The 22987-nt window shown below is 36.7% G+C and overlaps 5 protein-coding genes across 10 annotated transcripts in view; 2 read left to right on the top strand and 3 right to left on the bottom strand.

Moving 5' to 3' along the window:
* Positions 1 to 2921, bottom strand: part of LOC107037520 (ATP-citrate synthase) — an 11426-nt gene extending 8505 nt beyond the window's left edge. Inside the window, exon 1 of the mRNA XM_015256101.2 lies at positions 2732 to 2921. The gene's annotated coding sequence lies outside the window, so the exon portion shown is untranslated. The remainder of the gene's footprint in view (positions 1 to 2731) is intronic.
* Positions 2922 to 3883: 962 nt separating this feature from the next.
* On the top strand, positions 3884 to 9290 carry LOC107037537 (cullin-1). 2 transcript variants are annotated; one of them, XM_015256145.1, is made up of 8 exons: positions 3884 to 3960; positions 4155 to 4237; positions 5037 to 5285; positions 5678 to 6313; positions 6586 to 7101; positions 7389 to 8065; positions 8159 to 8378; positions 8595 to 9290. In XM_015256145.1, exons 3-8 carry the CDS (start codon positions 5100 to 5102, stop codon positions 8673 to 8675), a joined length of 2316 nt encoding a protein of 771 aa, XP_015111631.1. In that variant the 5' UTR covers positions 3884 to 3960; positions 4155 to 4237; positions 5037 to 5099; the 3' UTR covers positions 8676 to 9290. The 2 variants fall into 2 exon arrangements, with proteins under 2 accessions (XP_015111631.1, XP_015111630.1); XM_015256144.1 differs by having other exon boundaries at positions 3894 to 4237.
* A 344-nt stretch (positions 9291 to 9634) lies between these two features.
* LOC107037535 (testis-expressed protein 9) lies at positions 9635 to 11063 on the bottom strand. Of its 2 annotated transcripts, none has more exons than XM_015256138.2 (3): positions 10618 to 11063; positions 10139 to 10478; positions 9635 to 10062 (listed from the first exon to the last, which is right to left on the bottom strand). In XM_015256138.2, the coding sequence occupies exons 1-3, from the start codon at positions 10821 to 10823 to the stop codon at positions 9688 to 9690; spliced, it is 921 nt and encodes a 306-aa protein (XP_015111624.1). In that variant the 5' UTR covers positions 10824 to 11063; the 3' UTR covers positions 9635 to 9687. The 2 variants fall into 2 exon arrangements, with proteins under 2 accessions (XP_015111624.1, XP_015111625.1); XM_015256139.2 differs by having other exon boundaries at positions 10139 to 10475.
* On the top strand, positions 10978 to 21532 carry LOC107037475 (sperm-associated antigen 6-like). Its single transcript, XM_015256036.2, has 8 exons — positions 10978 to 11002; positions 11271 to 11533; positions 11628 to 11838; positions 12107 to 12459; positions 12675 to 12977; positions 13358 to 13516; positions 20390 to 20535; positions 21376 to 21532. Exons 1-8 carry the CDS (start codon positions 10978 to 10980, stop codon positions 21530 to 21532), a joined length of 1617 nt encoding a protein of 538 aa, XP_015111522.1.
* On the bottom strand, positions 14718 to 22040 carry LOC107037536. 4 transcript variants are annotated; one of them, XM_015256143.1, is made up of 3 exons: positions 22016 to 22040; positions 15680 to 16411; positions 14718 to 15280 (listed from the first exon to the last, which is right to left on the bottom strand). In XM_015256143.1, the coding sequence occupies exons 2-3, from the start codon at positions 15893 to 15895 to the stop codon at positions 15188 to 15190; spliced, it is 309 nt and encodes a 102-aa protein (XP_015111629.1). In that variant the 5' UTR covers positions 15896 to 16411; positions 22016 to 22040; the 3' UTR covers positions 14718 to 15187. The 4 variants fall into 4 exon arrangements, with proteins under 4 accessions (XP_015111629.1, XP_015111628.1, XP_015111626.1 ...); XM_015256142.1 differs by lacking the exon at positions 22016 to 22040 and adding an exon at positions 20576 to 20985; XM_015256140.1 differs by lacking the exon at positions 22016 to 22040 and adding an exon at positions 17047 to 17444.
* Positions 22041 to 22987: the final 947 nt, after the last annotated feature.

The following is a 22987-nucleotide window of genomic DNA, read 5'->3' as shown; positions in this document are numbered from 1 at the left end:
GACACTTACGCCCTTTTTACATTATGTGTTGTGCACTTCGGATGACACATTTCATGTTGAAATAAAACGAAAAGGGCGTAAGTCCCACATACGCCTCTCTCTCATTATATCTTAGGTCTACTCGCGATAATGAGTTTTATATTGTTATATCAACATAAAACGCTTTAACTATTTTCTTCTTCCTTTATGGTCTCATTTTCTTCCGAAGTGTTCAAAGCAGTCACGACTTGAAATTTCATACAGATAATTTCCTGAAATTCGTAGTTATAATTTTAAAAAATGAAATAAATTAATGAATGAAATCGAATAAATTTAGAAGAAAATTTTAGAAAATTTTAGTTTAGTTACTGATATTTCTCATGAAATTGTTTCATTCAAGCAAAAAATCAAAGGGAAATAATTTGAACATTCGTGATGAGAGGGAGGGAGGGGAGGTTAATGTAGAATCAAATATTATTTATTATTAGGGCTGTAGTGCATGTGATTCCGTTTATACTTGATGAATCAATAGGAACGAACAGTACCAAATGAAGGGACATATATATTGGAGTTACGCCCCTCTGTGATTATTGCTTCAAAAACAAAGGAACGTATGTGCCTGAGTTACGCCCCTTTGGAATTATTCATTCTCAATATGAGCTAGAAAAGAAACAAAAAGTATAAAAAGACAGAGGCGTATGTGCTGGAGATACGCCCCTTCAGTACTTGCTAGTCGGACTTACGTCCATTTGCCACTTCAGAAATTTGTCCACAAAAAACCTTTCATAAGTTGCGAAAACTCCATTTCGAAGGAAAAAAAAACATACGCCCCTTTGGTATTAAGAGAAAAAAAATTTCAGAGAAATGGCACTTACGCCCCTTTGATTTTAATGCGACGATATAATTAAGGCATTTTCATTGGAATAAATACACGAGTCGATTAATTTTGAATGAAAATACTCCAGAGCAATCCTCCCTCAATTGTAAAGAATAAATGAGTCAATGACATCATCAATTCCATTAGCGTAAGCCATGAATTAAAAATTATAATTCAAAGTGCGTAATCCGCGTGTTATTCATGTTTTCAAAACGCGGTTAATAAGCTATCAATTTCCTGTTCGCCTAGGTTTCTTCGCCTAGGATTTTTTTAAACCTTATGTTAACACATGTGATCGTGAAGGGAACAACTATGAATGAACTTGTACGAAACTCATTGGTTAATCGAAGCATGTAGAATGGTGAATTGAAGAAAAAATAATAAAACCATTATCATAATGTTAAAAAAAGAATGGACTAAAATTCTTTCTTCTTTTAAAATTTTTCAATTCATTCCAACAATTTTCTTTATCGCTAATTAATAAATGCATTCGTTTATTTCAATGAAAACCTTTAATGACATGAAATTAATAATTCATTAACGATTTATCATAAATTATTTCATTTCTGACCAATTTATTCTTCATCTGGATGAAGAAAATGTTCCTTTATATCTGAACGATTATTAATTTGATGTGTTAATGAACAAATGAATGAATGAACTGATGTAATAAATAGATAAGTGAGGGGAAATATTTAGTGATTCGATGGACAATCTAGTCCAACTAGGCAGTTTAACTGCAAAAATAGAATTCCTTATGTAAATCCATAAAAATAAAATCGCGAATGAAAAAAAAAAACTCGCTGACCTTGACCCTTGGCCGCGACACGTAGAGCATCTATCTGTATTCTATTATATTGTCACCAGATCGAGATAGAGTGCATGGAATTATTTCTTTCCGACTGATAATAAGTAGTTGTGGGCTTCATGGCGTCATGTTTCATTGATTTAAAATTTTTTGATAACTATGCATTCAGGGTGGTAATAAGAAATCCCCATGTCGTTGTTTTATTATTATTAATAATAATAATCATTATTATTATTTAATATGGATATATATACCTTGACAAAAAGTAGTTATTGAAAAGAAATTAATAAAAATTGAGAATAAAATAAAATAAAATGAGATGAAAAATTAGTGAATGAATTCTATTTTGTGTTCTGTAGAGAAATTCGTAAACATTGCGAATGAATTTTTTTACAGAAAATTTATTCCGTTTATATTTTTTCCACAAATAGAGATATGTTATTCAATTACCCCAGTTTTTCAACCTCAATTTTTTAGAATTATTGTGAGTTTTTATTCGCCAATAATTAGAAATTAATTTTTCGTTCCTCATGAAGATTGAAAAAGTATCTGGAGAAAAAATAATTATGCAAAAAAGTAACATAAATTCATATTACTGTAAAATCATAGGAGTGAGGGGGACAAAATGAACTGTTTTCAAATGGCCATAACTCAGCATCGGCACAGTGAAATTCAAAATTTTTTTTCCACTTTGAAGATATTTTTTCAGCCTAAAAAATGAGCGCTGAATCAGACCAATCCCATCATCAGTTGGATTAGAAGATATTAACGATTTAATAAAATTCATTCTACTTGACCTCCCAATCGATAGCGTGAAAACAAGGTTATGTTGTTCTCCCAGCGAGAAAACCCAAGAACCCTCTGACAATACGCGATCCCCACCTGTCCGAGGGCATCAAATCCTCAAATTGAGGGATACATCAACGAAAAATTGTCCCAAACGCCGCGTTTACCCTGTCACCGCCCCCTGAACACCGAATCTCCTCATTTTTTTCAGCATTCGCCCCCGCGAAACAAGAAATGGAATAATTAAACGCCTTCCGTATGGCTTTCGGAGTACAACTCACCTGGACTGGCGATGAAAAATGAAGGATATTGTTGTCACCACTCCTCGACAATTGTCCGTTTGTCAAGTGGCTGCAGTCGAAAAGTACTTATTACGATTGGGGGTTTATTGTGGCGAAAAATACGACTCAGATCTTTAACGTGTGTCGGAGCGGTCGGAGCGCAGTAAACCTACACCAACGCACGCGCGCAATGTACAACAATGTACAACTGATGAGAGCGTGAGTTGGTGTGAGCTGTGAGAGAGGAAACGAAAAGAGGGGGAACTAGCTCGCGTCACGACGAAGGATTTCAGTGAGATTTCAGTAGTGAAGCGGTGAAACAATTCAAAACTACTCAGCCCTTCGCTGGGTTTTCGAGGAATACCTCTGAAATTAAGGAAAATAGCGAAATTTTTGTAACGACATTTTTTGTAGCTCTCAATGTCCTCTACAACAAATGTTATGACAAAAATTTGGTTATCCGCCTTAGATTCCGAGATATTCACGGAAAACTGACGAATAATTAAAATGGACTTGGAGTCCCAACCACGTCGAAAAAAGAAAAACACCCCTCACAGAAATCAGCAAGAGCAACCCCAGACCACTGAATATTCAAGATATCCCAAAGTCCCTCAGAAGAAGACATTAAAGCTATTTCAAAATTCTTCAAAAATTGTTCAATTCGGATATAAAATATGTTTAACAAAGACACTAACTAATTAACTAACACTAAGAGACTATTACAATATATATATTTTACTACTATATGTAATGATAAATTGTAATACATATTTATTGGCAGCTGGATGAGTCCGAAAAGGGTTCGGAAGCTTAATAAAAACAATGGACTTGGACCGTATGCCCGCTTCGCCACTCATTTGAGAAATTTAAATTCTCTATCATTATTTTGATAGTGATTACTATTATGCAGTGTGATGAAGCAGTGATGAAATGCACCAGAGTTGACAATAACCCTTCTCCGCCTTCTTATAAATGCCCCTCAAGACGAAACATCTCTCAAATTCTTTATATTTTTTTCAGTATTTTAAAGTCACAGAGATACTGTCACCTGATTATCACTTCATCGAATTCTTTACACAAAATGTATTCCCCTTTGAAAAATCCGCAATATTACAATCAGCAGCGCCATTACAGTTCCCAACTCAACCAACTCGACCAATGAACGTTGGTGTTGGTGGCGATGCCACCATCGACTTAACCTGTCAAAAAAGAACAAAGTGAACGAAAAAGTGAGTAGCCAAGAGCAAACCTCGATGGTTCAGCAGACTCCCCTGACACAACAAAAGCCCCCAGAATAGCATAATCGTTGCAATTACCCCACGTCTGCTCCAGTTTATTTATTTTCTCATTTTATTTCGTTGTCTAACGCCCGTAAATCATCACCACAATTTCATCGTATAAATCATTGGTCTGGGACGCCTAGACGGAAGCAAGACAAAAAAAAACGTACGACGAATCATTTTGTCAAAGATACACAGGCTGTTATGTATCAAAAATCATCAGCAGGTCAGTGCTCATAAATTATCAGCATCAGTTACTCCTCCTCTCCACGCTCCCATCATCATCCCCAACTACCGAAAAATAGTACATAACACTAGACAAATCTCCAATACATATGTCAAATATACCGTAGGTTAAAATAATAATCATAATCATAACAAAAAATGCGTGATGCATGATTAGGTATGGAATGTCCTTACATCGAATTGAATTTTATTATATTCTTTATATTGTGCATAAGAACATGGATGTGCCACATATGCCACGAGGAAGGAAAACAATTAGCAAGAATTACTGGGGAAATTGGGGAAAAGGAACTGCCGTGAGGATTTTTCGGGTTCCTTTGTTTTCAATTTTTCGTATATTTTTGCAATTGTTTCATGAGCACATGGGAACTGACGGGCTGGGGAATGAGGGGGTGAATAAGTTAGGGGGCAAAACGGAACGGGTTTGGTTGGAATGAAAGGGATAGGGATGGATGTAGGATAATTTTTTAAATGTCACCATGAGCAGGTTTTTTGAAAATAATTTTTTTTAAATCAAATGACAATTTTAATTCATTACTCCATCAAGTTTGCAATATTTCATACATTGGAATTAGACAATCATTTTAAGTGGTATTTTATCTTTGATATTGAATTACATGAATGATGACAAACTCATTGAATTTAACCGCTTCGCTACTTCACAAAAAATTGATAAAGATTTCTTCGTCGTGGTTTAAGATATTGAAATTAATCTTAAAAATTTTTGGAAAAGCTTCCACTCAGGACAATTATTCATTCCCTTGTTCGTCTTCCCCCAGAATCGTCACAGTAATTCAACATAAGTTCTCCCCAATCTCGCGTTCACACGGCCCTCCGCCACCATGTCAACTCACAGAGGAACCCAACAGAGTGCCCCACCGGGTCTAAAGCAAATCGACCTGGACCAGATATGGGGAGACCTTCGTGAAGGTATCGAGCAAGTCTACAATCGACAATGCATGTCGAAGCCGCGTTACATCGAGCTTTACACCCACGTCTACAACTACTGCACATCAGTCCACCAACAGGTGAGCAAGGATAACTCAACCTAGTCAATTATGCTAATATAATATTAAATCCAACGACATTATCCACTGCTTTAGTAATGAGTAATATCCTTCAAATAATTTTTTATCACTTCAATGATGAATAATTAATAAGTTGATAAATTAATAAGATTGAGTAAATAGGGGAGGGTAGGGTAAAATGGATACTTTAGAATTTTTTAAAATTATTCATAACTCAGAAATAAACGTACCAATAGAGCTCAGTTTAGGATCATCCCAAAGGGAAAGAATTGTTCTTTGTATTAAAAGAAAAAAAGATTAAATTTCATCAACATTTCAACCCGTCACTAATATTTTTAAAAAAGTCAAAAGTGTCCAGTTTACCCCAACCTACCCTAATATTATCCCTGCAGGTGACACGTACCACGACAAAAAGTAAAAAGGGCCAGATATCGGGTGGTGCCCAGCTGGTGGGTCTCGAGCTGTACAAGCGTCTCCGAGATTTCCTCAGGAATTATCTCATAAGTCTCCTCAAGCATGGAATAGACCTGATGGACGAGGACGTTTTGCAGTTTTACACGAGACAGTGGGAGGAGTATCAGTTCAGTTCGAAAGTACTGAATGGTGTCTGTGCGTACCTGAATCGTCACTGGGTTCGTCGAGAGTGCGAAGAGGGTCGCAAGGGCATCTACGAGATTTATCAATTGGCCCTAGTCACCTGGCGTGACAATCTCTTCAAGCATCTCAATCGACAAGTCACAAATGCTGTCTTGAAACTCATCGAACGAGAGCGCAATGGCGAGACCATAAACACACGTCTCGTATCGGGTGTCATAAATTGTTATGTTGAACTGGGTCTCAATGAGGAAGATCCTGGGGCTAGGGGAGCCAACTTAACTGTCTACAAGGACTCGTTTGAGAATGTCTTTCTCGAGGACACTGAACGCTTTTACACTAGGGAGAGCTCAGAGTTTCTCAGGCAGAATCCAGTGACTGAATACATGAAGAAGGCTGAGCAGAGACTCCTGGAGGAACAGAAACGGGTTCAGGTTTGTCAAGATCTTTTGTCTTTTTTTTTATTATCCAGATGATATTTTATTGCTAAAAGTCTCCATTCGTAATGAAATATTGAGGATTTACGAGGCTATTATTGGATTATTCTAAAGGAGAATTTATTTTCTGATGAAATTTTCATTTAAAATGATTAATTATCAAGAATAATTGTAATTATCAATAAAGAAAAATAGTTTATGTCAGATTGTAAAAATCTCTACAGCTAATTGCTCTAGAGAAAAGTCAAATTATTCTCAAATTTTTTCAGGTTTACCTCCATCAAACAACCCACGAACGTCTAGCTAAAACTTGTGAGCGAGTGTTAATCGAGAAACACCTTGACATATTTCACTCAGAATTCCAGAATCTCTTAGACGCAGACAAGAACAACGATCTCGGAAGGATGTACCAGCTGGTGGCGAGGATACCCAATGGTCTCGGTGAACTTCGAAATCTCCTCGAGGGTCACATTGCCAATCAGGGATTGGCAGCCATCGACAAATGCGGTGACTCAGCTTCCAACGATCCCAAGGTCTACGTAAACACAATTCTCGAGGTTCACAAGAAGTACAATGCCCTTGTCCTTGTGGCCTTCAGCAACGACTCTGGATTCGTTGCTGCACTGGACAAAGCCTGCGGAAGATTTATCAACAGTAATTCAGTGACAAGAGCTGCCAACAGTAGCAGCAAGTCACCAGAATTGCTAGCTAAATATTGTGATCTTTTGCTGAAGAAGAGTAGTAAAAATCCGGAGGAAGCTGAGCTAGAGGACACCCTCAATCAGGTAATGGTGATAGGATTGATGTATGGAGAAGTAGAAGTTTGATTGAAGATGTATCATTTTTTTTCTCAAATGTAAATGACATTAATTAAACTTTAGTTCATTTGGTATTTTTTCTTATTTTTGAATTTTTCCAAAAAACACATGAATGTTTTTCTTTCAAAATATCTTGAGAATGAATGATCTCAGATAAAAATTTCAAGTGTCAATTTTTTTTTCACTTAGACATAATTTATTAAAACATTCGCCGGGAAATAATTTATTAAAAGTTTATTTTGAATTTGAACTAGGTGATGGTAGTGTTTAAGTACATCGAGGATAAGGACGTCTTTCAGAAATTCTACAGCAAGATGTTGGCCAAGAGGTTGGTGCAGCACATGTCAGCTAGTGATGATGCTGAGGCATCAATGATATCAAAGTTGAAGCAGGCATGTGGCTTTGAGTACACTTCGAAACTACAGAGAATGTTCCAGGACATCGGGGTGTCCAAGGACCTCAATGAAGCATTCAGGAGGCATCTCACTAATTCAGCTGAACCACTGGACATTGATTTTAGCATTCAAGTGCTTTCGTCTGGTTCATGGCCCTTTCAGCAGTCCTTCACGTTCTCATTACCAACTGAACTGGAGAGATCTGTTCACAGGTTCACTACTTTCTACAGCTCCCAGCACAGTGGCAGAAAGCTCAATTGGCTGTATAATATGAGCAAGGGAGAACTTCATACCAATTGTTTTAAGAATAGATATACTCTGCAAGCCTCAACCTTCCAGATGGCTGTTCTTTTGCAGTACAATGCTGCTACAATGTGGACGATACAGCAGCTGCATGATGCTACACAGATCAAGATGGATTTTTTAGTGCAAGTCGTGCAGATTCTACTTAAGGCTAAGCTACTGACTGCTGCCGTTGAGGATGAGACTGAATTAAATCCTGGGAGCAATGTCGAATTGTTCAGCGGGTACAAGAAGTAAGTTATTGCTTCCAAATGGAAGCTGTGTAATCACTTAAAATCCGAATATTTATTAAATTCAATTTCTTTCTTTTATTTTTTATCTTCCAGTAAAAAATTGAGGGTCAACATTAATATCCCCATGAAGACGGAATTGAAGGTTGAGCAGGAAACAACCCACAAACACATCGAGGAAGATCGTAAACTCTTGATACAAGCAGCAATCGTGAGAATCATGAAAATGAGGAAAGTGTTGAAGCACCAGCAACTGGTTGCTGAGGTCCTCAATCAGCTCAATTCAAGGTTTAAGCCGAGAGTTCATGTAATAAAGGTATGCCAAATCCACATAAGCAAATTAATCATAAAAATTATCAACATTAATCAGTCTTTTTTTCAATTCGACAAAATTCTAAACACAAGTGGATTTTAAATTCACTATTCACTGCAAGAAAAACCCGAAATTATACTAGTGCTCAAAAAGACTGAATAGATCAGTAAAAAATAATTATCTCTAATAATTAATTATTGTTAATTTCTCAATTTACAGAAATGCATAGATATTTTAATCGAGAAGGAATACCTGGAGCGAACCGAGGGCCAGAAAGACACTTACAGTTACTTGGCATGATTTTCCCATGATTTGTGAATCATCTTTCTTCATTCAACAATTGAAAAAACCCAATAAAAAATCACCAGACAAGAAATAGAAGATAAAAAACGTCATAAGAATGTACTCTTTATGTCAGACAGTGTGTCAAGTGTTGCGCCAATTTCTGTTTCTCTACTCTTCGTTCATCGTCACACGTATAACTGTTCTCCTCTGTTTCTGTTAAAAACGAAATAAGGAGGAACAAAAACGATTAAATTCGCCAGATCTCGTTTGAAGAGAGAATAATCAATAATTGGAAGTGAAATGGTCGGTATTTTTGATGGAGTGGATGAAAATAAAGGAAACAGCATGTTTGGAAGTACGTTCGAACGTTTTCCCTGTGGTATTTAAAAATTTGTTTAGTTTTTTTTTAATTATTAATTAAAGGATGGAAATAAATATGGGAAATTTGCTTCATTTTCTGATATTATTTTTCATCTTTGCGGGTGTGAGATGAGATGGACTACCACGATGCTGGGATATAAATGGAATTACTGTGAAGAAAATCAATTTGAGTGGTGAAATGTCACTAACCATTATTATATTATTTTGAAATTGTAATAGAGAATTTTCGTTATAAATCATGATATTTTTTTACTGTTTATGTTTGTGCCCTCGACCTATTCAAAATTATTTTTCTTATTCAACCTGAGCGAAGTGGTTAATTACACATTTTTGGCTGAAATGCATGTGAATTCAGTGTGAGAAGAATGCATAAAATCGCCACAGATCGGGTTTGAACACACGACCCTTAGATTTCCAGTCTGAATCTTCCAACCTATGGCTGAGTGAAATGGTATTTAAATAATATGATTAAGACAAATACTATTTCAAACAGTTAATAAACAGTTTAGTTGAATAATTTAATTCAACTCCCCCGCAAGAGATAAATTTGTTTATTTATAATATTATTTTATATTTCAGATTTTTTGGTTCACAGTTCTCCCCGCATTTTAGTACTTTTTTCTCAACTCTTCAATCCTTATTCTATTCATCCCAATGGCCCATTGTGATCACCAACCCCTCCCTTCCAGTTCAATATTTTCGACAGATCCTGTTGTGTCAACTGCACTTGCTTCGAAACCTCCAACAACGCCTTTTGTTTCCTTAAATTGTCCATCAGTAGAATCTGCTTTTTGAACGCCTGCAGTATTTCAGTTTTTTGCTTCTGCACCTTTCTCATATTATTCCTCTCATTGTCCTTGAATTTTTTCATTTCACTTCGCAACTCCTTTTCCTCTATTTTACTGCACTTCACAGCAGCTCGCAGTTTTTCGTTTTCTTCCAGTGATCTGTTGAGACGAAGGTCTAGCTGGTGCAATTGCTGAGTCAGTGATTTCCATTCCTTCTTCAGGGAATCAATTTCCTGAGAGAAAAGATATGATGAAGATACACAATCTAGAAGATTAATTCTCCTTCACTTTCTTCTATTATCAGTTTACCTTCTTTAGAAATCCATTCTCTTGCGTTTGCTCATGAGCATTCGTTTGAAGATGATTTATCTGTGCCTCCATTTTAGCCAGTGACTCCTTCTGCAAGTTGTTTTGACTATACAATTTATCCTTCATCGCAGAAATCCTTTGATTCTCTGCCTCCAAATCCTTGATGCAATTACTTTTCTTCTTCAATTCGTCCTTCGTCGCCTGGTTTTCCACCGTCAATACTTCGATTTTCTTCCGCAAAATTTTGATGATTGCGTCGTTTTTTGAAGTTTCAGGCTTCGGAGATAGAATTGAAGCTGAATTCGATTCCACAGGATAGGTCAGTGCCTCGTTATTTCTTCTTCGAAAACAAAATTGTATTAATTCAGTCATGAAATGAGAAATTTTCGAAATTGAATTTTCAAGATTACCACTTCACCTCAATATCCCTTCTTCATTCAACATTCCCAATGCAAAAAATTTCTATAAAAGATAGTTACTCATCCGGTTGATTGTGTAGTGGATACTCGGCATAGAAATCATCGAAGGCCGAAGAAAACCGAGATTTGAAAGTGAAAGAAGCGCCGAAAGACTCTTTGGGTTGGGCAACGATGTCGATCTCCTTCATGAGCTCTTTCGTCTCCTCATCCAGTTCCCTATTCAACCGATGAAATTCCTTCTCTCTGCTCAGGAGATCCTCCGCCATTGTTAAAGTCTCGATAAACCGAAGAGACAACCGACTGTTGCTATGGCGTTGCTATGAACAACTCAAACAGGCCCGCGATTTATTCAACCCCGCATGACAACTACTTTATTAATCCAGAAGTCCTTACACCAATCAAAATCTGAATTTTGGCACGATGACGGGACGAATGATATTACAAGGTATTGAAAGAGAAGAAATAAAAGTCATCAAAAACCCTAGCGAACTCAATTAAAAAAACACATTTTCCAATTGTCTAATTATCTCGAAAACGAGCAGTTGATTTAGAGCAAAGTGTCTCGAAACCTCTTCTGCAGCTGAGCAAGTTCTCTACAAAAAATGTCTTTTGACATTTTCCCCTAAACTGACCCGTTCGCGAGATAATTCGATGATCAACGAGACGTGAAAGCTGTGCGCAATGTACTGACGATTAATTATCCAATTGGGCAGCATTCAATGAGTATCAAATCGCTCGTTTGAACTTCGTAAAAACCATATCAGACTTGGCATCGAGGCCCGAAAACATAAATGCCTTGGAAGTTGCTGGTGTACTGAATCTACTCGAATCCCTTCTCTTTGACAAAAACCCATCAGTCCAGCAGCACGCAGTCATAGCCCTAGGAAGACTAGTGAACTTCAATATTCGATTAGCCGAGGAAGTGATGAGGCGGAATGTCATAACAGAATTGATAAAAAATATTGATAAACAAAATGTACGAACTACGATGTAAGCATTATAAAAATTATAAACGCGAGGAGCAATGAGATATGAATATTGGGGGATATTTCTGCATTAATTCATTGCAGAAATTCATGAAGAAAGCTATTATGTTTGTTCTCCGAGCGATTTCAAAGCACTCGATGGAAATGGCACAGGCGATAGTGGACGCGGGTGGTTTGAGGACTATTATCCTGTGCTTGGATGACTTTGATGCGGGGGTGAAAGAGGCAGCCGCATGGGCAACTGGATATATTGCTCGACATGACAAGATTCTAGCTGAAACAGTGACTGATGCTGGTAATATTTAGGGGAGGGTAGGGTAGGGTAAAACGGACAGTTTTGCCTTTTTTTGAAATATTCTTGACGTGTTGAATTGTTCATGAGGTGGAATAATTTTATTTTCCAATTGAAAAACAATGATTCCTCTTTATGATGAGCTTAGACTGAGTTCAATTTATAAATCTGTTTCTGAGTTATGAATATTTTTTAAAAAGTCAAAAGTGTCCATTTTACCCTACCCTTCCCTAATGTATATTTTCATAATTTTGGTGCATCCATTCCTCAGGGGCTATTTCACTGCTGGTCCTCTGCCTCCAAGAGTCTGATCTCTGCCTGAAGCAGATAAGTGCGTCTGCACTCTGTGACATCAGCAAGCACTCGCAGGCGCTTGCTCAATCAGTTGCTAATGCAGGGGCTGTGTCGTTCCTCGCCAGGTCAATCCAAAATCCAGATCCCAAATTGAAGAGACAAGTGCTCCACGCACTCGCCAATGTCGCGAAGCACTCGACTGATCTGGCTGAGGCCGTCGTAGAAACAGATATTTTCCCCCAGGTTTTGGTACATATGGGGCATAATGACGCCAATGTCGGAAAAGCGGCTGCTGTTCTTGTGAGAGAGATCATCAAACACAGTCAAGAAGTAACTTATGTTATTGTTAATGTGAAATTTACACTAGATGCGAACATTTATTGAAGAAATATTAGCAAAGCGGTAAAATGATTCAAGTCGACTCAGTTCTTAGCTGATTTTTTTAGGACTATCTCCGAATGTAAGGAGATAATGACATTTTTGTAAGAACCTTTTGTTTTACCGCTTCGGTACTGAAGAAAAAATCATTTTTCCCCCCTATGAAGCTGTCCCAATTGGTCGTAAATACCGGCGGCATAGAAGCTCTCATTCAATTCTTAAAAACTACAAAATCCACAACGAGACTCCCCGGCATCATCGCCCTGGGCTTTATCGCCGGCCACTCGGCCCAAAGTGCCATGATGATCATAAGTTTAAATGGAGTATCTCAATTATCATCGATCCTCAATGAAGAGAATGATAGCCACACAGTCTCAACTGCAATCTGGGCACTGGGCCAGATAGGAAAACACAGCCAGGAGCATGCCCAGGCGGTCGCTGCTACCAACATCTTTCCGAAACTTCTTCAAGTACTATTGCCACCTAAATCACTTATCTTCCTACAGCTGGGGGTTGCATGAAGGCGGGAAAAACTTTGCGTCATCGATTCTCAGCCAATAGGGAATGGAAAAATCAGAAAGACGGCGGAAATAATTTGTTCATTTTGTAGAAACCGGATGAAGTGAGTTGAGGGTAATCTGAAGGGGATAAGTGTTTTTAAGAAATGTTTAAAAATGCCAGGTGGATGCGGCGCCCTCTTGAATACCCCCTCCCTCTACCACAAGGGGTTTGAAAGATGACGGTGCCTTCACCTCGCATTTTTGAACTTTTTCATCCCCTTTTGGCTGAGAATTAATGGCACAAAGTATTCTTATTAAAAACAATTTTTTTTTTCATTATTGTTCCGTAGCTCTACAGATGCAACAACAGTTCCGAGGATTTAAAACTCAAGATAAAATTCACTCTGAAGAATATTTTGAATAAATGCATGGATATAGAGGTCCTAGAGCCTTTTCTCCTGGTGACGCACCCAGACATTCTTAAATACACTCTGGAACAGCTAAGTAAGGTAAGGGATAATGATTTTCACAAGGAAAACATGAAGGAAATTAATCGAAAATTTAATTCGTTAGACAATTTTGTTAAAATTCAAACAGTTCTTTCAATTAAATTTCTTCATCAATAGATGAACAATAATATCTATTCGCAAGAGCTTTATTCTTCATTTTTGCACAATTCGCTTACAAATGAAGAAACAGTTAATGAACAAAAAAAATTGTACAAACAGACAATATGTGAATAGCAAATATTTATACATTTTCTATAAGTACCACAATTTTTCGAGATTTTCACGTATATTAAATGCAATTCATGTCATCAAGTGGTAAACGTGGAATTATCTCGGTAATGAGTGGTTTTACAGTGAAATGTCATAAATTATTTTTCGTGGGAAATTTAATTCTCTACGAAAAATGTTTTATAACATTTTCTCATAGAACCACTCGTTCCCGAGATGAATGGCGAAATACAAAAAATGAATGGTCAAATTTCACCACTTTGTTGACGAATTGTTTTCTACAGCTTTTTGTAGCTAAATTTTCTCGTTCAATCGTAAGCACTTTTGTTATTTCCTCCACATGACTGGTTACGGTACAATCGAGTGATTTATCGTTTTATGGTATAGACCCAGACTATATACTCAGTAAACGAACATAACACCATTGGTTTCTAACTAAAAATCATTTTCGTTTAATATTTTCTCCCATTTGTTGTACCTCCAATGTGGAATGCTCCATTTTTTAAATTATAAATACAAGAATTTTTCACCGTTTTTTTTTTTGTTTCGTAGAATTCGGATGCAAATACGAAAGAAGTATATATTATGCATGAAAAAAATGCATGATATAACTTGGAAAATTTCTCAGTCTCAAATTGTATTTCTTTATCAAAATGAAAAACCTTCGGACCACAGTAATCGAGATTGGAAATTACTAAGCGTAAAAGTCTTTTGGTTTCATCATACAGTTTATCATTAAGATCCCTTGTCTTATTTTTTTATCCTGTTTATGTTACGATTCTATCGATGAATTTTACGTAGACATTGTTTTCATGATTGTACAGCAGCAAGGATACATTAGAGACGTCTCTATCTGAACAAATCGGGTGAAGGGATTACGTGAGTTTCAATTACTTGATGTTAATTTGATGCTAATTAAGACACTATAAAGTACCGATCAGAGGGAGAATCCGAAGGACGAAACACATGAGGATAAATATCTCAAGTATTTTTTTATTACAAAAGGTTCATCGAGTACATTCTCGATAAAATAACGATTTACAAGTGAATAAAAAAGCCCCAATGGAAATGTCTTGGATTTATTCATTAGCGGAATACTGATGGATGTGACAACATTATCGAATGCTAAACTATCACAATTAAATTTCCACTACTAGCAGTAAACAGAAAGAGATTTACAAAAAGATGGAATGAATGAGTAATGAAGAAAGTACAATAGTCGTCGTGAATTTTCATGAAAAACAGATAAGGCATTGCGTTTGATCCAGTTACGAGTCATTATTTTTTCTCATCAATATACAGTATTCTAATAAATTTCACAAGCTCGGTAAAAGTTCGAAATATTTTAATAAATCTGCATGATAACTTGGTGTTCTCATAGGCATTTGTATAATTACTTTCAATAGAGTGGCTTTGAAAATCATTAAATCCATCCAGTTTGTCTCAATAGAACGGTTGAAACATTGAATTCTGCTCGAATCTCATTACGATCATGGCCAGTATTCGGCTCAGAGCTTGCACTTTGTTCAAATTTTTCTGCAAAAGTTGAGAGATCAATTAAAATGAAAATCTAAAGTATTTCAATGTCACAGAATCAATTTCAAATTCTCCGGTGAATTTCGAACGAAATAATGTTTTGTAGAATTCTCTACCATTACTTTTGATAGTGACTATTATTATTCAGTGGTGAAGTGATGAAATACTATCATTTAAATCAAATGAAAATATTTATTGATTACTCCATTAAATTTGCAATATTTCATTAATTAATTGAAAATAGAAATTATTTGAAATAGTATTTTGTCTTTCATATTTAATGACATGAGGGATGACAAATCCACCGAATTTAACCACTTCACCCCCAAATTTCTTGACCTATTCATCCGTATCGTCATTAGCTTTGATACTAGCATAATTATTAACATTTCTATTCACCCTTAACATCTTGAGGAAACTGCCAAGTACCAAAATGGTTTTTCTGTGTCTTCTGAATATCCCCGAGTAGAGTGCCTCCCTCACGTCCCTCCGATCACTGACATCCGAGTCAATGCTCGACACAGAGACCACCGAGGGCTTAGCCGACACTGGATTGTGGTGAAACTGTCCATTAGTGTCACCAGAGTTGACAATAACCCTCTGCTGATTGATCATCTTAGCGTTATTATAAATGCACCTCAAGACTATTTCAATTAAACGATTCTCATTCAATCATTAAACATCTCTCGAATTGTTTTCTCCACCACTCGCCTTGTGCTACTGATTTTTATCCCCTTGTGTATGAATCGCCGAGAGCAATTTTTTACAATGATAATTATGACGAGTGATAAGGCAGTTTGTTTGATGGCGAATGATTTAATTCAGAGATCACCGAGTTTGTCTGAGAGATTTACGGTTTGACGCAATCAGGCCTGTTTTTCATTATGTTAGAGTCGATTTAATCATTCTTTTGGATTTTTAGACGAGATAAATGATTATTTTTAATTACGTCAGACGGTTGGTGATGATTGATGGAGAAACTGATGGTATATCGCCTATTGCAGCTTGAATCTCCGAGAATTGTCAGGTTTCGCTTGTTGATTCAATCTTGAAGATTGTTGTGATGACAGTGAGACGATGTTGATGATTCTCTTCGCGCGGAGGTGGATGGGGTCAATCATCCATCTAGAACTGAAAATAGACTTGTGTTATCGATTGACATTTGTTTTTCATCTTGACTTGTTGATTAATCCATTTTATTTCCAGAAAAATTTTCTCTATATCATCATCGCTTTTTTGCTGAATAATAATGAGAAAATTTCAATTCATGGAGAATAATTTTGAACTTAATTCGATAATGAATTGCTCTCTTTCATTGGGACGAGTGGCATTTCTTCTTTTAATTAATTTTTCCTCGTAAATAGGGGAATCGATATGCAATTGCAGGAGAAACGAAATGAGCTTGCCTCGCTGTGAATTATTAAAAGTAATTTATGCTCATTACGATGTTTGTTTTCCTGTGACGTCAGACGGAATGAGGAAAAGAGGATTAGTGGAAATGATAAAGAAAAATTGAATTTACTCAAAGGGCGTTTCATATTTGAGATAAGATACTCCGGGCGCCGGGTATGAAGCTACTTTAGAGCCGATTATGGATAATTGGTGGAGGAATTCGGTAGCCAAGTGGTGAAAGCTAAAAACTAAAATACGACTTTAGATTTTCATTGGAAATGACATTTGCCCCTAGAATCCATCTTGCCTCTCACTCTCACTGATTCCTCAATTAACTCGATAAAGAGTGGTTTTAGTGAAAAAAGTCTCAAAACCTTTTTTGCAGCTGACGAAATTCCCCACAACAACTGTTTTCTCACATTTTCTCCTAAATCCACTCGTCATGGAGATAATTCAATTCCAAAAAGGTGTGAAAAATCAACTCTTTCATTTATGCTTCACCACTTGTAGAGCTTCGCGGATAAAAGGTTTTATGATAAATGGGAACAATTACACTTCACCACACGTCAACTGACCTCATCATTCGCCCGAGCAACACCAGAAACTGAAATCTCCTCGGTATTCTGATACCAAAATGAATAAAATTGCGTCGATAGAATTCCAGAGATGGAGATTAATTTTTGTGTTGTGACGAGTTGATGAAAGAATTTATTGTGTGGCTTTATTGGAACCTCCTTTGTTGTCGCACAACTGTCAATTGTGACCAACAACACTGTATCGACTCTGACTGAACATTATTAATGGCACTGAAATGCTTGTGTGCTTGTGTATAGGTCAGGTTTCAGGAAGCCTTATTCTTAGACCCAACGCTGTAACACATTAACCGGTATATCGCGTGCTAAGTGGAAAAAGGTCGTATTGACCATTTTGGTAATTTTAGGCCAACGAAGTGGAAAAAGTTCGTATAAACCTAATCTACGGACTATGAAATCTGGACGATTTGGGCTCTTTAGAATCATTTGAACGCAACTTTTGAGGATCGTTTTTGTTTTTGGCGCATACGACCTTTTTCCATAAATCTGCCTCCAATATTAAAAAAATGAAAAATAATCATGTTTCCCACAAAAATTTAATTACGTACAAGAATTTGGATAAAACAAGTAGTTGGCCGAGCCTATTCGGCAGGAGACATTTGGCCATTACTTTTTTCATTAGTTGTCTTCTTTCTTTTTATTTCTACCAATTCGATTGCTAGTATACTTCCGAACGGATCCGTAGCAATCTCATTGAAAATAGAGATCATCAGATCACTATGAATGAAGCAACTTGGAAGTATGTAATGTTTGATCATTTTTTTTCTCATCAGATCGGGAATCTTATCTACAATTTTTTTCTTGTTTTCAACAATTCACAACAAAATTTTTCTGATCAATCTTTTAATTCATCATGATAGTTATTTATTTAAATAAATGGTAAAATCATTATGTGAAGCGCTGTATGCATACGAAATACCGCTAGTATCTCTACAAATTGATATCTCACCTATCCTGACAAAATTACCTGTGGAAGAACACATGATGATAATAAAGGAAGGAACGAAACTCGAAACAATTTTCAATACGAACTTTCATTGTCACGAGAAGAAACGTTTGTCCAAATTTCAAGTTAATAATAATGATATTTCAATTTTCACACAGGCTAGAGCGCGCATACGTTTTAATTGATCTAGATAGAGGACACTGGGATGAATATTTTGAAAAAAAAAGACACATTGAAATCGGTTGCGTAATTTTTGAGACATAGCCCATAATAGGTTTTCAGAAAAAGTTGAATATCTCCGAAACTACTGGACCGATTGAGCCCATCTTCCATACCAGTTTTCCTTATCACAAGGGAAACATTCTGTCCAAATTTCAAGTTGATATTCCAATTTTTCCGAAGGCTAGAGTGCGTACAAAGTTTTTCATGAAAATACAGAAAATCGGGAATATCTCGAAAACTTAATATGGACATTAAGACGAGTATTTTGAAAAAAGACAAATTGAAATTGGTCCACTAGTTTTGGAGAGATTCGTGAACGACGATTCACAAACAAATAGCTTTTTCTCAAAAACGATTGGGCCGATCGAGCTGAAATCGTGCACAGAGTTAGTCCTTAAGAAGACCTATAGTCGTGCAAAATTTCATATTTTTTTGAATTATTTTACCCCACTATTCTTTCAGTTTTCAAAAAGGACATCTCGCCCTGGAGGTGTTCACATACAAACATGGTGCCCAAACTTCGTATTTTTACGTTTCAGACCATTCTACATCGTTTCCAATCAAAATTAGTGAATGTGAAAATCGGTCGATTGCAATGCTTCCCGTTCGGAAGCAAAAAGCTGTAAAACACGTCTTTATTTACGGATCAAATGAGATCTAGGTACAGAGATATTTTTTAGATTAACGGGCAGTCTCCTTGGCAACGTTTCCCTTCCATCGTTGGCGTCTGGAGGATCTCGTCTTCCATCTGGAAGAAGAAAAATGGAAACAACACTGAAATTATGAGTCAACTCGCACCACCCAGAAAAATGATCTTTTGAATTGAATAAACTTTATTTTAATGACATAATTCGTTTATTTAATTCTAATAAAGTATTTATTCGATGCAAGTAAAGGTGATTCAATTCAAATAATTCATTTTTCTGGGTGGTGCGAGCTGACTCATAATTTCACTGTTGTTTCCATTTTTCTTCTGCCAGATGGAAGACGAAATCCAGCAGACGCCAGCGATGGAAGGGCAACGTTGCCAGGAAGACGTGCCCGTTAATCTAAAAAATATCTCTGTATCTAGATCTCATTCGGTCTGTAAATAAAGACGTGTTTACAGCTTTTTTTATCCAAATTCTTGTACGTAATTAAATTTTTGTGGGAAACACGATTATTTTTTATTTTTCCAATATTGGAGGCAGATTTATGGAAAAAGGTCGTATGCGCCAAAAAAAAAATGTCCTCAAAAGTTGGGTTCAAATGATTCTAAAGAGCCCAAATCGTCCAGATTTCATAGTCCCTAGATTAGGTTTATACGACCTTTTTCCACTTCATTGGCCTAAAATTATCAAAATGGTCAATACGACCATTTTCCACTTAGCACGCGATATCTAAATACGTGGTGTGCGGTATTTTCTTCAATATCTCAATTGCCTTTATTTTTCGTAATTAAGGATGTTCAAGTATCTTTTGCAGTTTGGTGGAGACTACACTATAGTTTCAACCATTTTCAATCATCAAATTTGTCAATTAAATCGCGTGAGAAAAATTTGAAAAAAATCATGAATATTCAGCGTCATTCAAATTATATTTTGCGCAGAATTATTTTTCTAAACATTCGTTGTTCATAAATAAATAATTGAAATTGTTTAAACTTTCGGAAATCTTTTTAGGCATGAAGTCGATTTTTTGTGAAATCTTCAATATGAATAAATTTGTTACGATTCCGAACAAATGGTTTTTATAGTGGAAAATTATCGCTGTCGCTTTGAATCGTTTCACCGCTTCGCTATTGATTTCCAAAATGGATACTCAAAATCAAAAACTCCATTCGAATGATAAAGGGCAGCAAAAAAAAATCGGAAAAAACTAGCACTAAACAGAATAAAATCAAACGAAAATTAAATGAAACACCAGAATAACGTCGAAATGCATACGAATAAAAAAAAATCCGAAAATCATTTCCAGATTCTCCCGCAAGACCCCAAGGCCCGGAGACTATTCGTCTCCATGGGGGGTCTCCGGAAGATCCAGGAGATCCAACTGGACCCCGGCTCGACCCTCTCCCAGTACCAGACCATCATCACCTCCTGCTTCCCCGAGGAAATTGTCAGGTATTGAACCCCAAAACCCAAAAATATTAATTTCCCCCACCTGTTGAATCCTCGAATCATTTCCTTCGCCCCTCGTCACTCGAGTAATTCTCACACGCGTTATCATTATCACGTCATCCTGCACATGTGTCCACTCCAATCGCACCAATCACTTCATTACAGCAACAACTGTTCGCGACGATCACTAGGTACTTCGAGACAATCAAATTCATTCTAAAAAAAAAATTTATTTAAAAATGTCTCACAGGTGCACATCATCGTTAATACCGATGACATGAGCCAATGGAGCTTTAGCACTTGATCTGACACTTGGCACGAACATCATTATAAAAATTAAAATTGTTGGAGAATTGTTTGAGAACGCTTATTTCGTCCTGATGATGTTATTTTCGCATGAATTTATTGTTTGTTTTGCTTGACGTGGGATTTAACATCGGTGCGGGCGCCATGTTTGAGGCACAGCTGATGCATGTACGTCAGCTGAGCAAATTATGGGGGGGGGGAGATATGTTTCGATCGATAATATCTTTGAATTTGACAACTTGATTTTTAAAAAACGAGCAAAAGTTTCTTAAATGATCCTCAGCGCTTGTTCTTTTTTTAATGTTGACGTTTGCGTTCGTAAAAGTGAAATTATCTGGTTAATCGTCGATTTTATGAGAAAAACACACAAGACAGTTCTTATTGTGGGAAATTTTTTCATCTACAAAAAAGGTTTATACAAAAATTTCGTATCCCCCTCAGATTTTCAGATATTCTCAAAAAATAATTATTTATGCATTTCGTTTCACCACTCCTTCGAAAAATTGAATAAAAAATTAACGTAATTTTATATTCAAGGTATTTCTCCCCTGGATATCCCGAGACGATCCTAGCAATTATCGACACGTATAAACCAAAAATACCACCGAATTTTGGAGACTCTAATCGGATCAGATCATCGGAAAAATCGATCGGTTCTATGATGTCACTGAATAGTGTCAGTGAAAAATATTGATGGAATCATCCTGGAGAGTGAGGAGCCTCGAAGTAGCTCTGGAAGTCTATTGTCGAGTTGGTGAGTGGCTGAGCATATACGTTTGACTTTTGCGATCTCATATGGAGATCCGTGTGTAATCGTAAGAGTCGAATGTATGTATACGCTCGCCACTCGTCGAGTCGAGAATAGACTCCCTGATTTGGGGGGCAGTCATTTTTGGGGCTAAAAGATGGTAAACGGATACCCACATCATTGTCAAAGTTGATAGATAAATTATTTGCTGATATTCGCACTGTCAATTACATTGTTTTTCAATAATTTAGGAAATTAATTGCTAGTGTACTTGAATGGCAATATGAGCCCGTAGGGAGAATGCCGCGAGATGGTGGTAGTGTCGACTTCCCGACTAGGTCGGTCAAGTAGGCAGCAGTGGCGGGAGAAATGTTATTGGGTCAAATAAGGAATGTAGGGATGGGTGCAACTGGACACAGTCAACTGAACTGTTACGTTCCAAGCTGGTTCTCCGTTGAACAGATGGCAGGTCCAATCAAAGAGGATAGACCTGAGTAGAGGCCCGGATCGGGGGGTTTGACTGAGTCCAAAAATATTAGTTGGTACCCCACGGGAAAGGCGGCGTCCCGGTCGAATTGTCGGTTAATGTGAGTCGGGTGCGTGAGTATACTGGCGACAATATGAGAGTGATCTTTCCATCTAACCCCTACTTCCCCCACCACCGACGCGCGCATGCGCAATGCTGCGGGAGCACACCCTCAATCCGCCGGTGCTATTTTCTTGGGTTTTGAAGACGAAAATTTCGTGCAACACACAGCGAAAAAATCGACTTAAAAAAAAACCTTTTTCATCATTAAATCTACACTCATTAATCTATTCATCCATTCATTCCTTTAGCTCATTCATTCTTCACATTAATTCATCATTTAATCATTTTATTTTACAGCTCTTCATAAAAAAATATCGTGTTTAAAAAGTGTTCCAGTGAAGACTTGTGTCATTATTTGTTTAAATTAATTTTGTGGCTTAGCAAAAGTGTTTCAGGGATCCAGTGACATCGATAATTTTCTCTTTTTCATTGTGAACATTTAGAAGAAGTGGTAAGTAGAGCTGATATATTACTACATGTTTTATGGAATTATCGGGATTTCTAGGTTAGGTTTGTGTTTACCGGCCGGTGTTTGCTTAAATTTTTTGCAAACTCAAAAAAAAATCATTATTATCGGAAAATACAATTGAAAAAATAGGGAAGGGTGGGGCTAAATGGCCCAAAATGGATCCCTGATTCAATTTTTCGATTTTTGAGTTTTAACTGCAAATGATGTAGAATATGATGAAACGTCGAGAAATAACGTTTTTATGTTTATATTTTCTTTTCCGAAATCTAATTTCAGAGGCGATTTCGCTACAAGTACTGACAAAAAGTCTTTTTCGAAAACTAACGTTTTCTGAAGTAGGAAA

Source organism: Diachasma alloeum, unplaced genomic scaffold (assembly GCF_001412515.2).
Source record: "Diachasma alloeum isolate Michigan unplaced genomic scaffold, Dall2.0 Dall_scaffold_00255, whole genome shotgun sequence".
Classification (NCBI taxonomy): Eukaryota; Metazoa; Arthropoda; class Insecta; order Hymenoptera; family Braconidae; genus Diachasma; species Diachasma alloeum.
This window is presented reverse-complemented; position numbering and strand designations above follow the sequence as displayed.

Excerpts from the sequence above, each read along its gene's own strand:
- LOC107037475 (XM_015256036.2), top strand. The coding sequence starts at position 10,978 with ATGACGGGACGAATGATATTACAAG. Across the intron at positions 11,839-12,106 it reads TGAAACAGTGACTGATGCTG|GGGCTATTTCACTGCTGGTC; the intron begins GTAATATTTAGG and ends TCCATTCCTCAG. Across the intron at positions 13,517-20,389 it reads CTCTGGAACAGCTAAGTAAG|ATTCTCCCGCAAGACCCCAA; the intron begins GTAAGGGATAAT and ends AATCATTTCCAG.
- LOC107037535 (XM_015256138.2), bottom strand. The coding sequence starts at position 10,823 with ATGGCGGAGGATCTCCTGAGCAGAGAGAAGGAATTTCATCGGTTGAAT. Across the intron at positions 10,479-10,617 it reads CTACACAATCAACCGGATGA|AAGAAATAACGAGGCACTGA; the intron begins GTAACTATCTTT and ends TTGTTTTCGAAG. Across the intron at positions 10,063-10,138 it reads AGAATGGATTTCTAAAGAAG|GAAATTGATTCCCTGAAGAA; the intron begins GTAAACTGATAA and ends CTTTTCTCTCAG.
- LOC107037536 (XM_015256143.1), bottom strand. The coding sequence starts at position 15,895 with ATGATCAATCAGCAGAGGGTTATTGTCAACTCTGGTGACACTAATGGA. Across the intron at positions 15,281-15,679 it reads GTTTCCTCAAGATGTTAAGG|AAAAATTTGAACAAAGTGCA; the intron begins GTGAATAGAAAT and ends CAACTTTTGCAG.
- LOC107037537 (XM_015256145.1), top strand. The coding sequence starts at position 5,100 with ATGTCAACTCACAGAGGAACCCAACAGAGTGCCCCACCGGGTCTAAAG. Across the intron at positions 5,286-5,677 it reads GCACATCAGTCCACCAACAG|GTGACACGTACCACGACAAA; the intron begins GTGAGCAAGGAT and ends TTATCCCTGCAG. Across the intron at positions 8,379-8,594 it reads CGAGAGTTCATGTAATAAAG|AAATGCATAGATATTTTAAT; the intron begins GTATGCCAAATC and ends CTCAATTTACAG.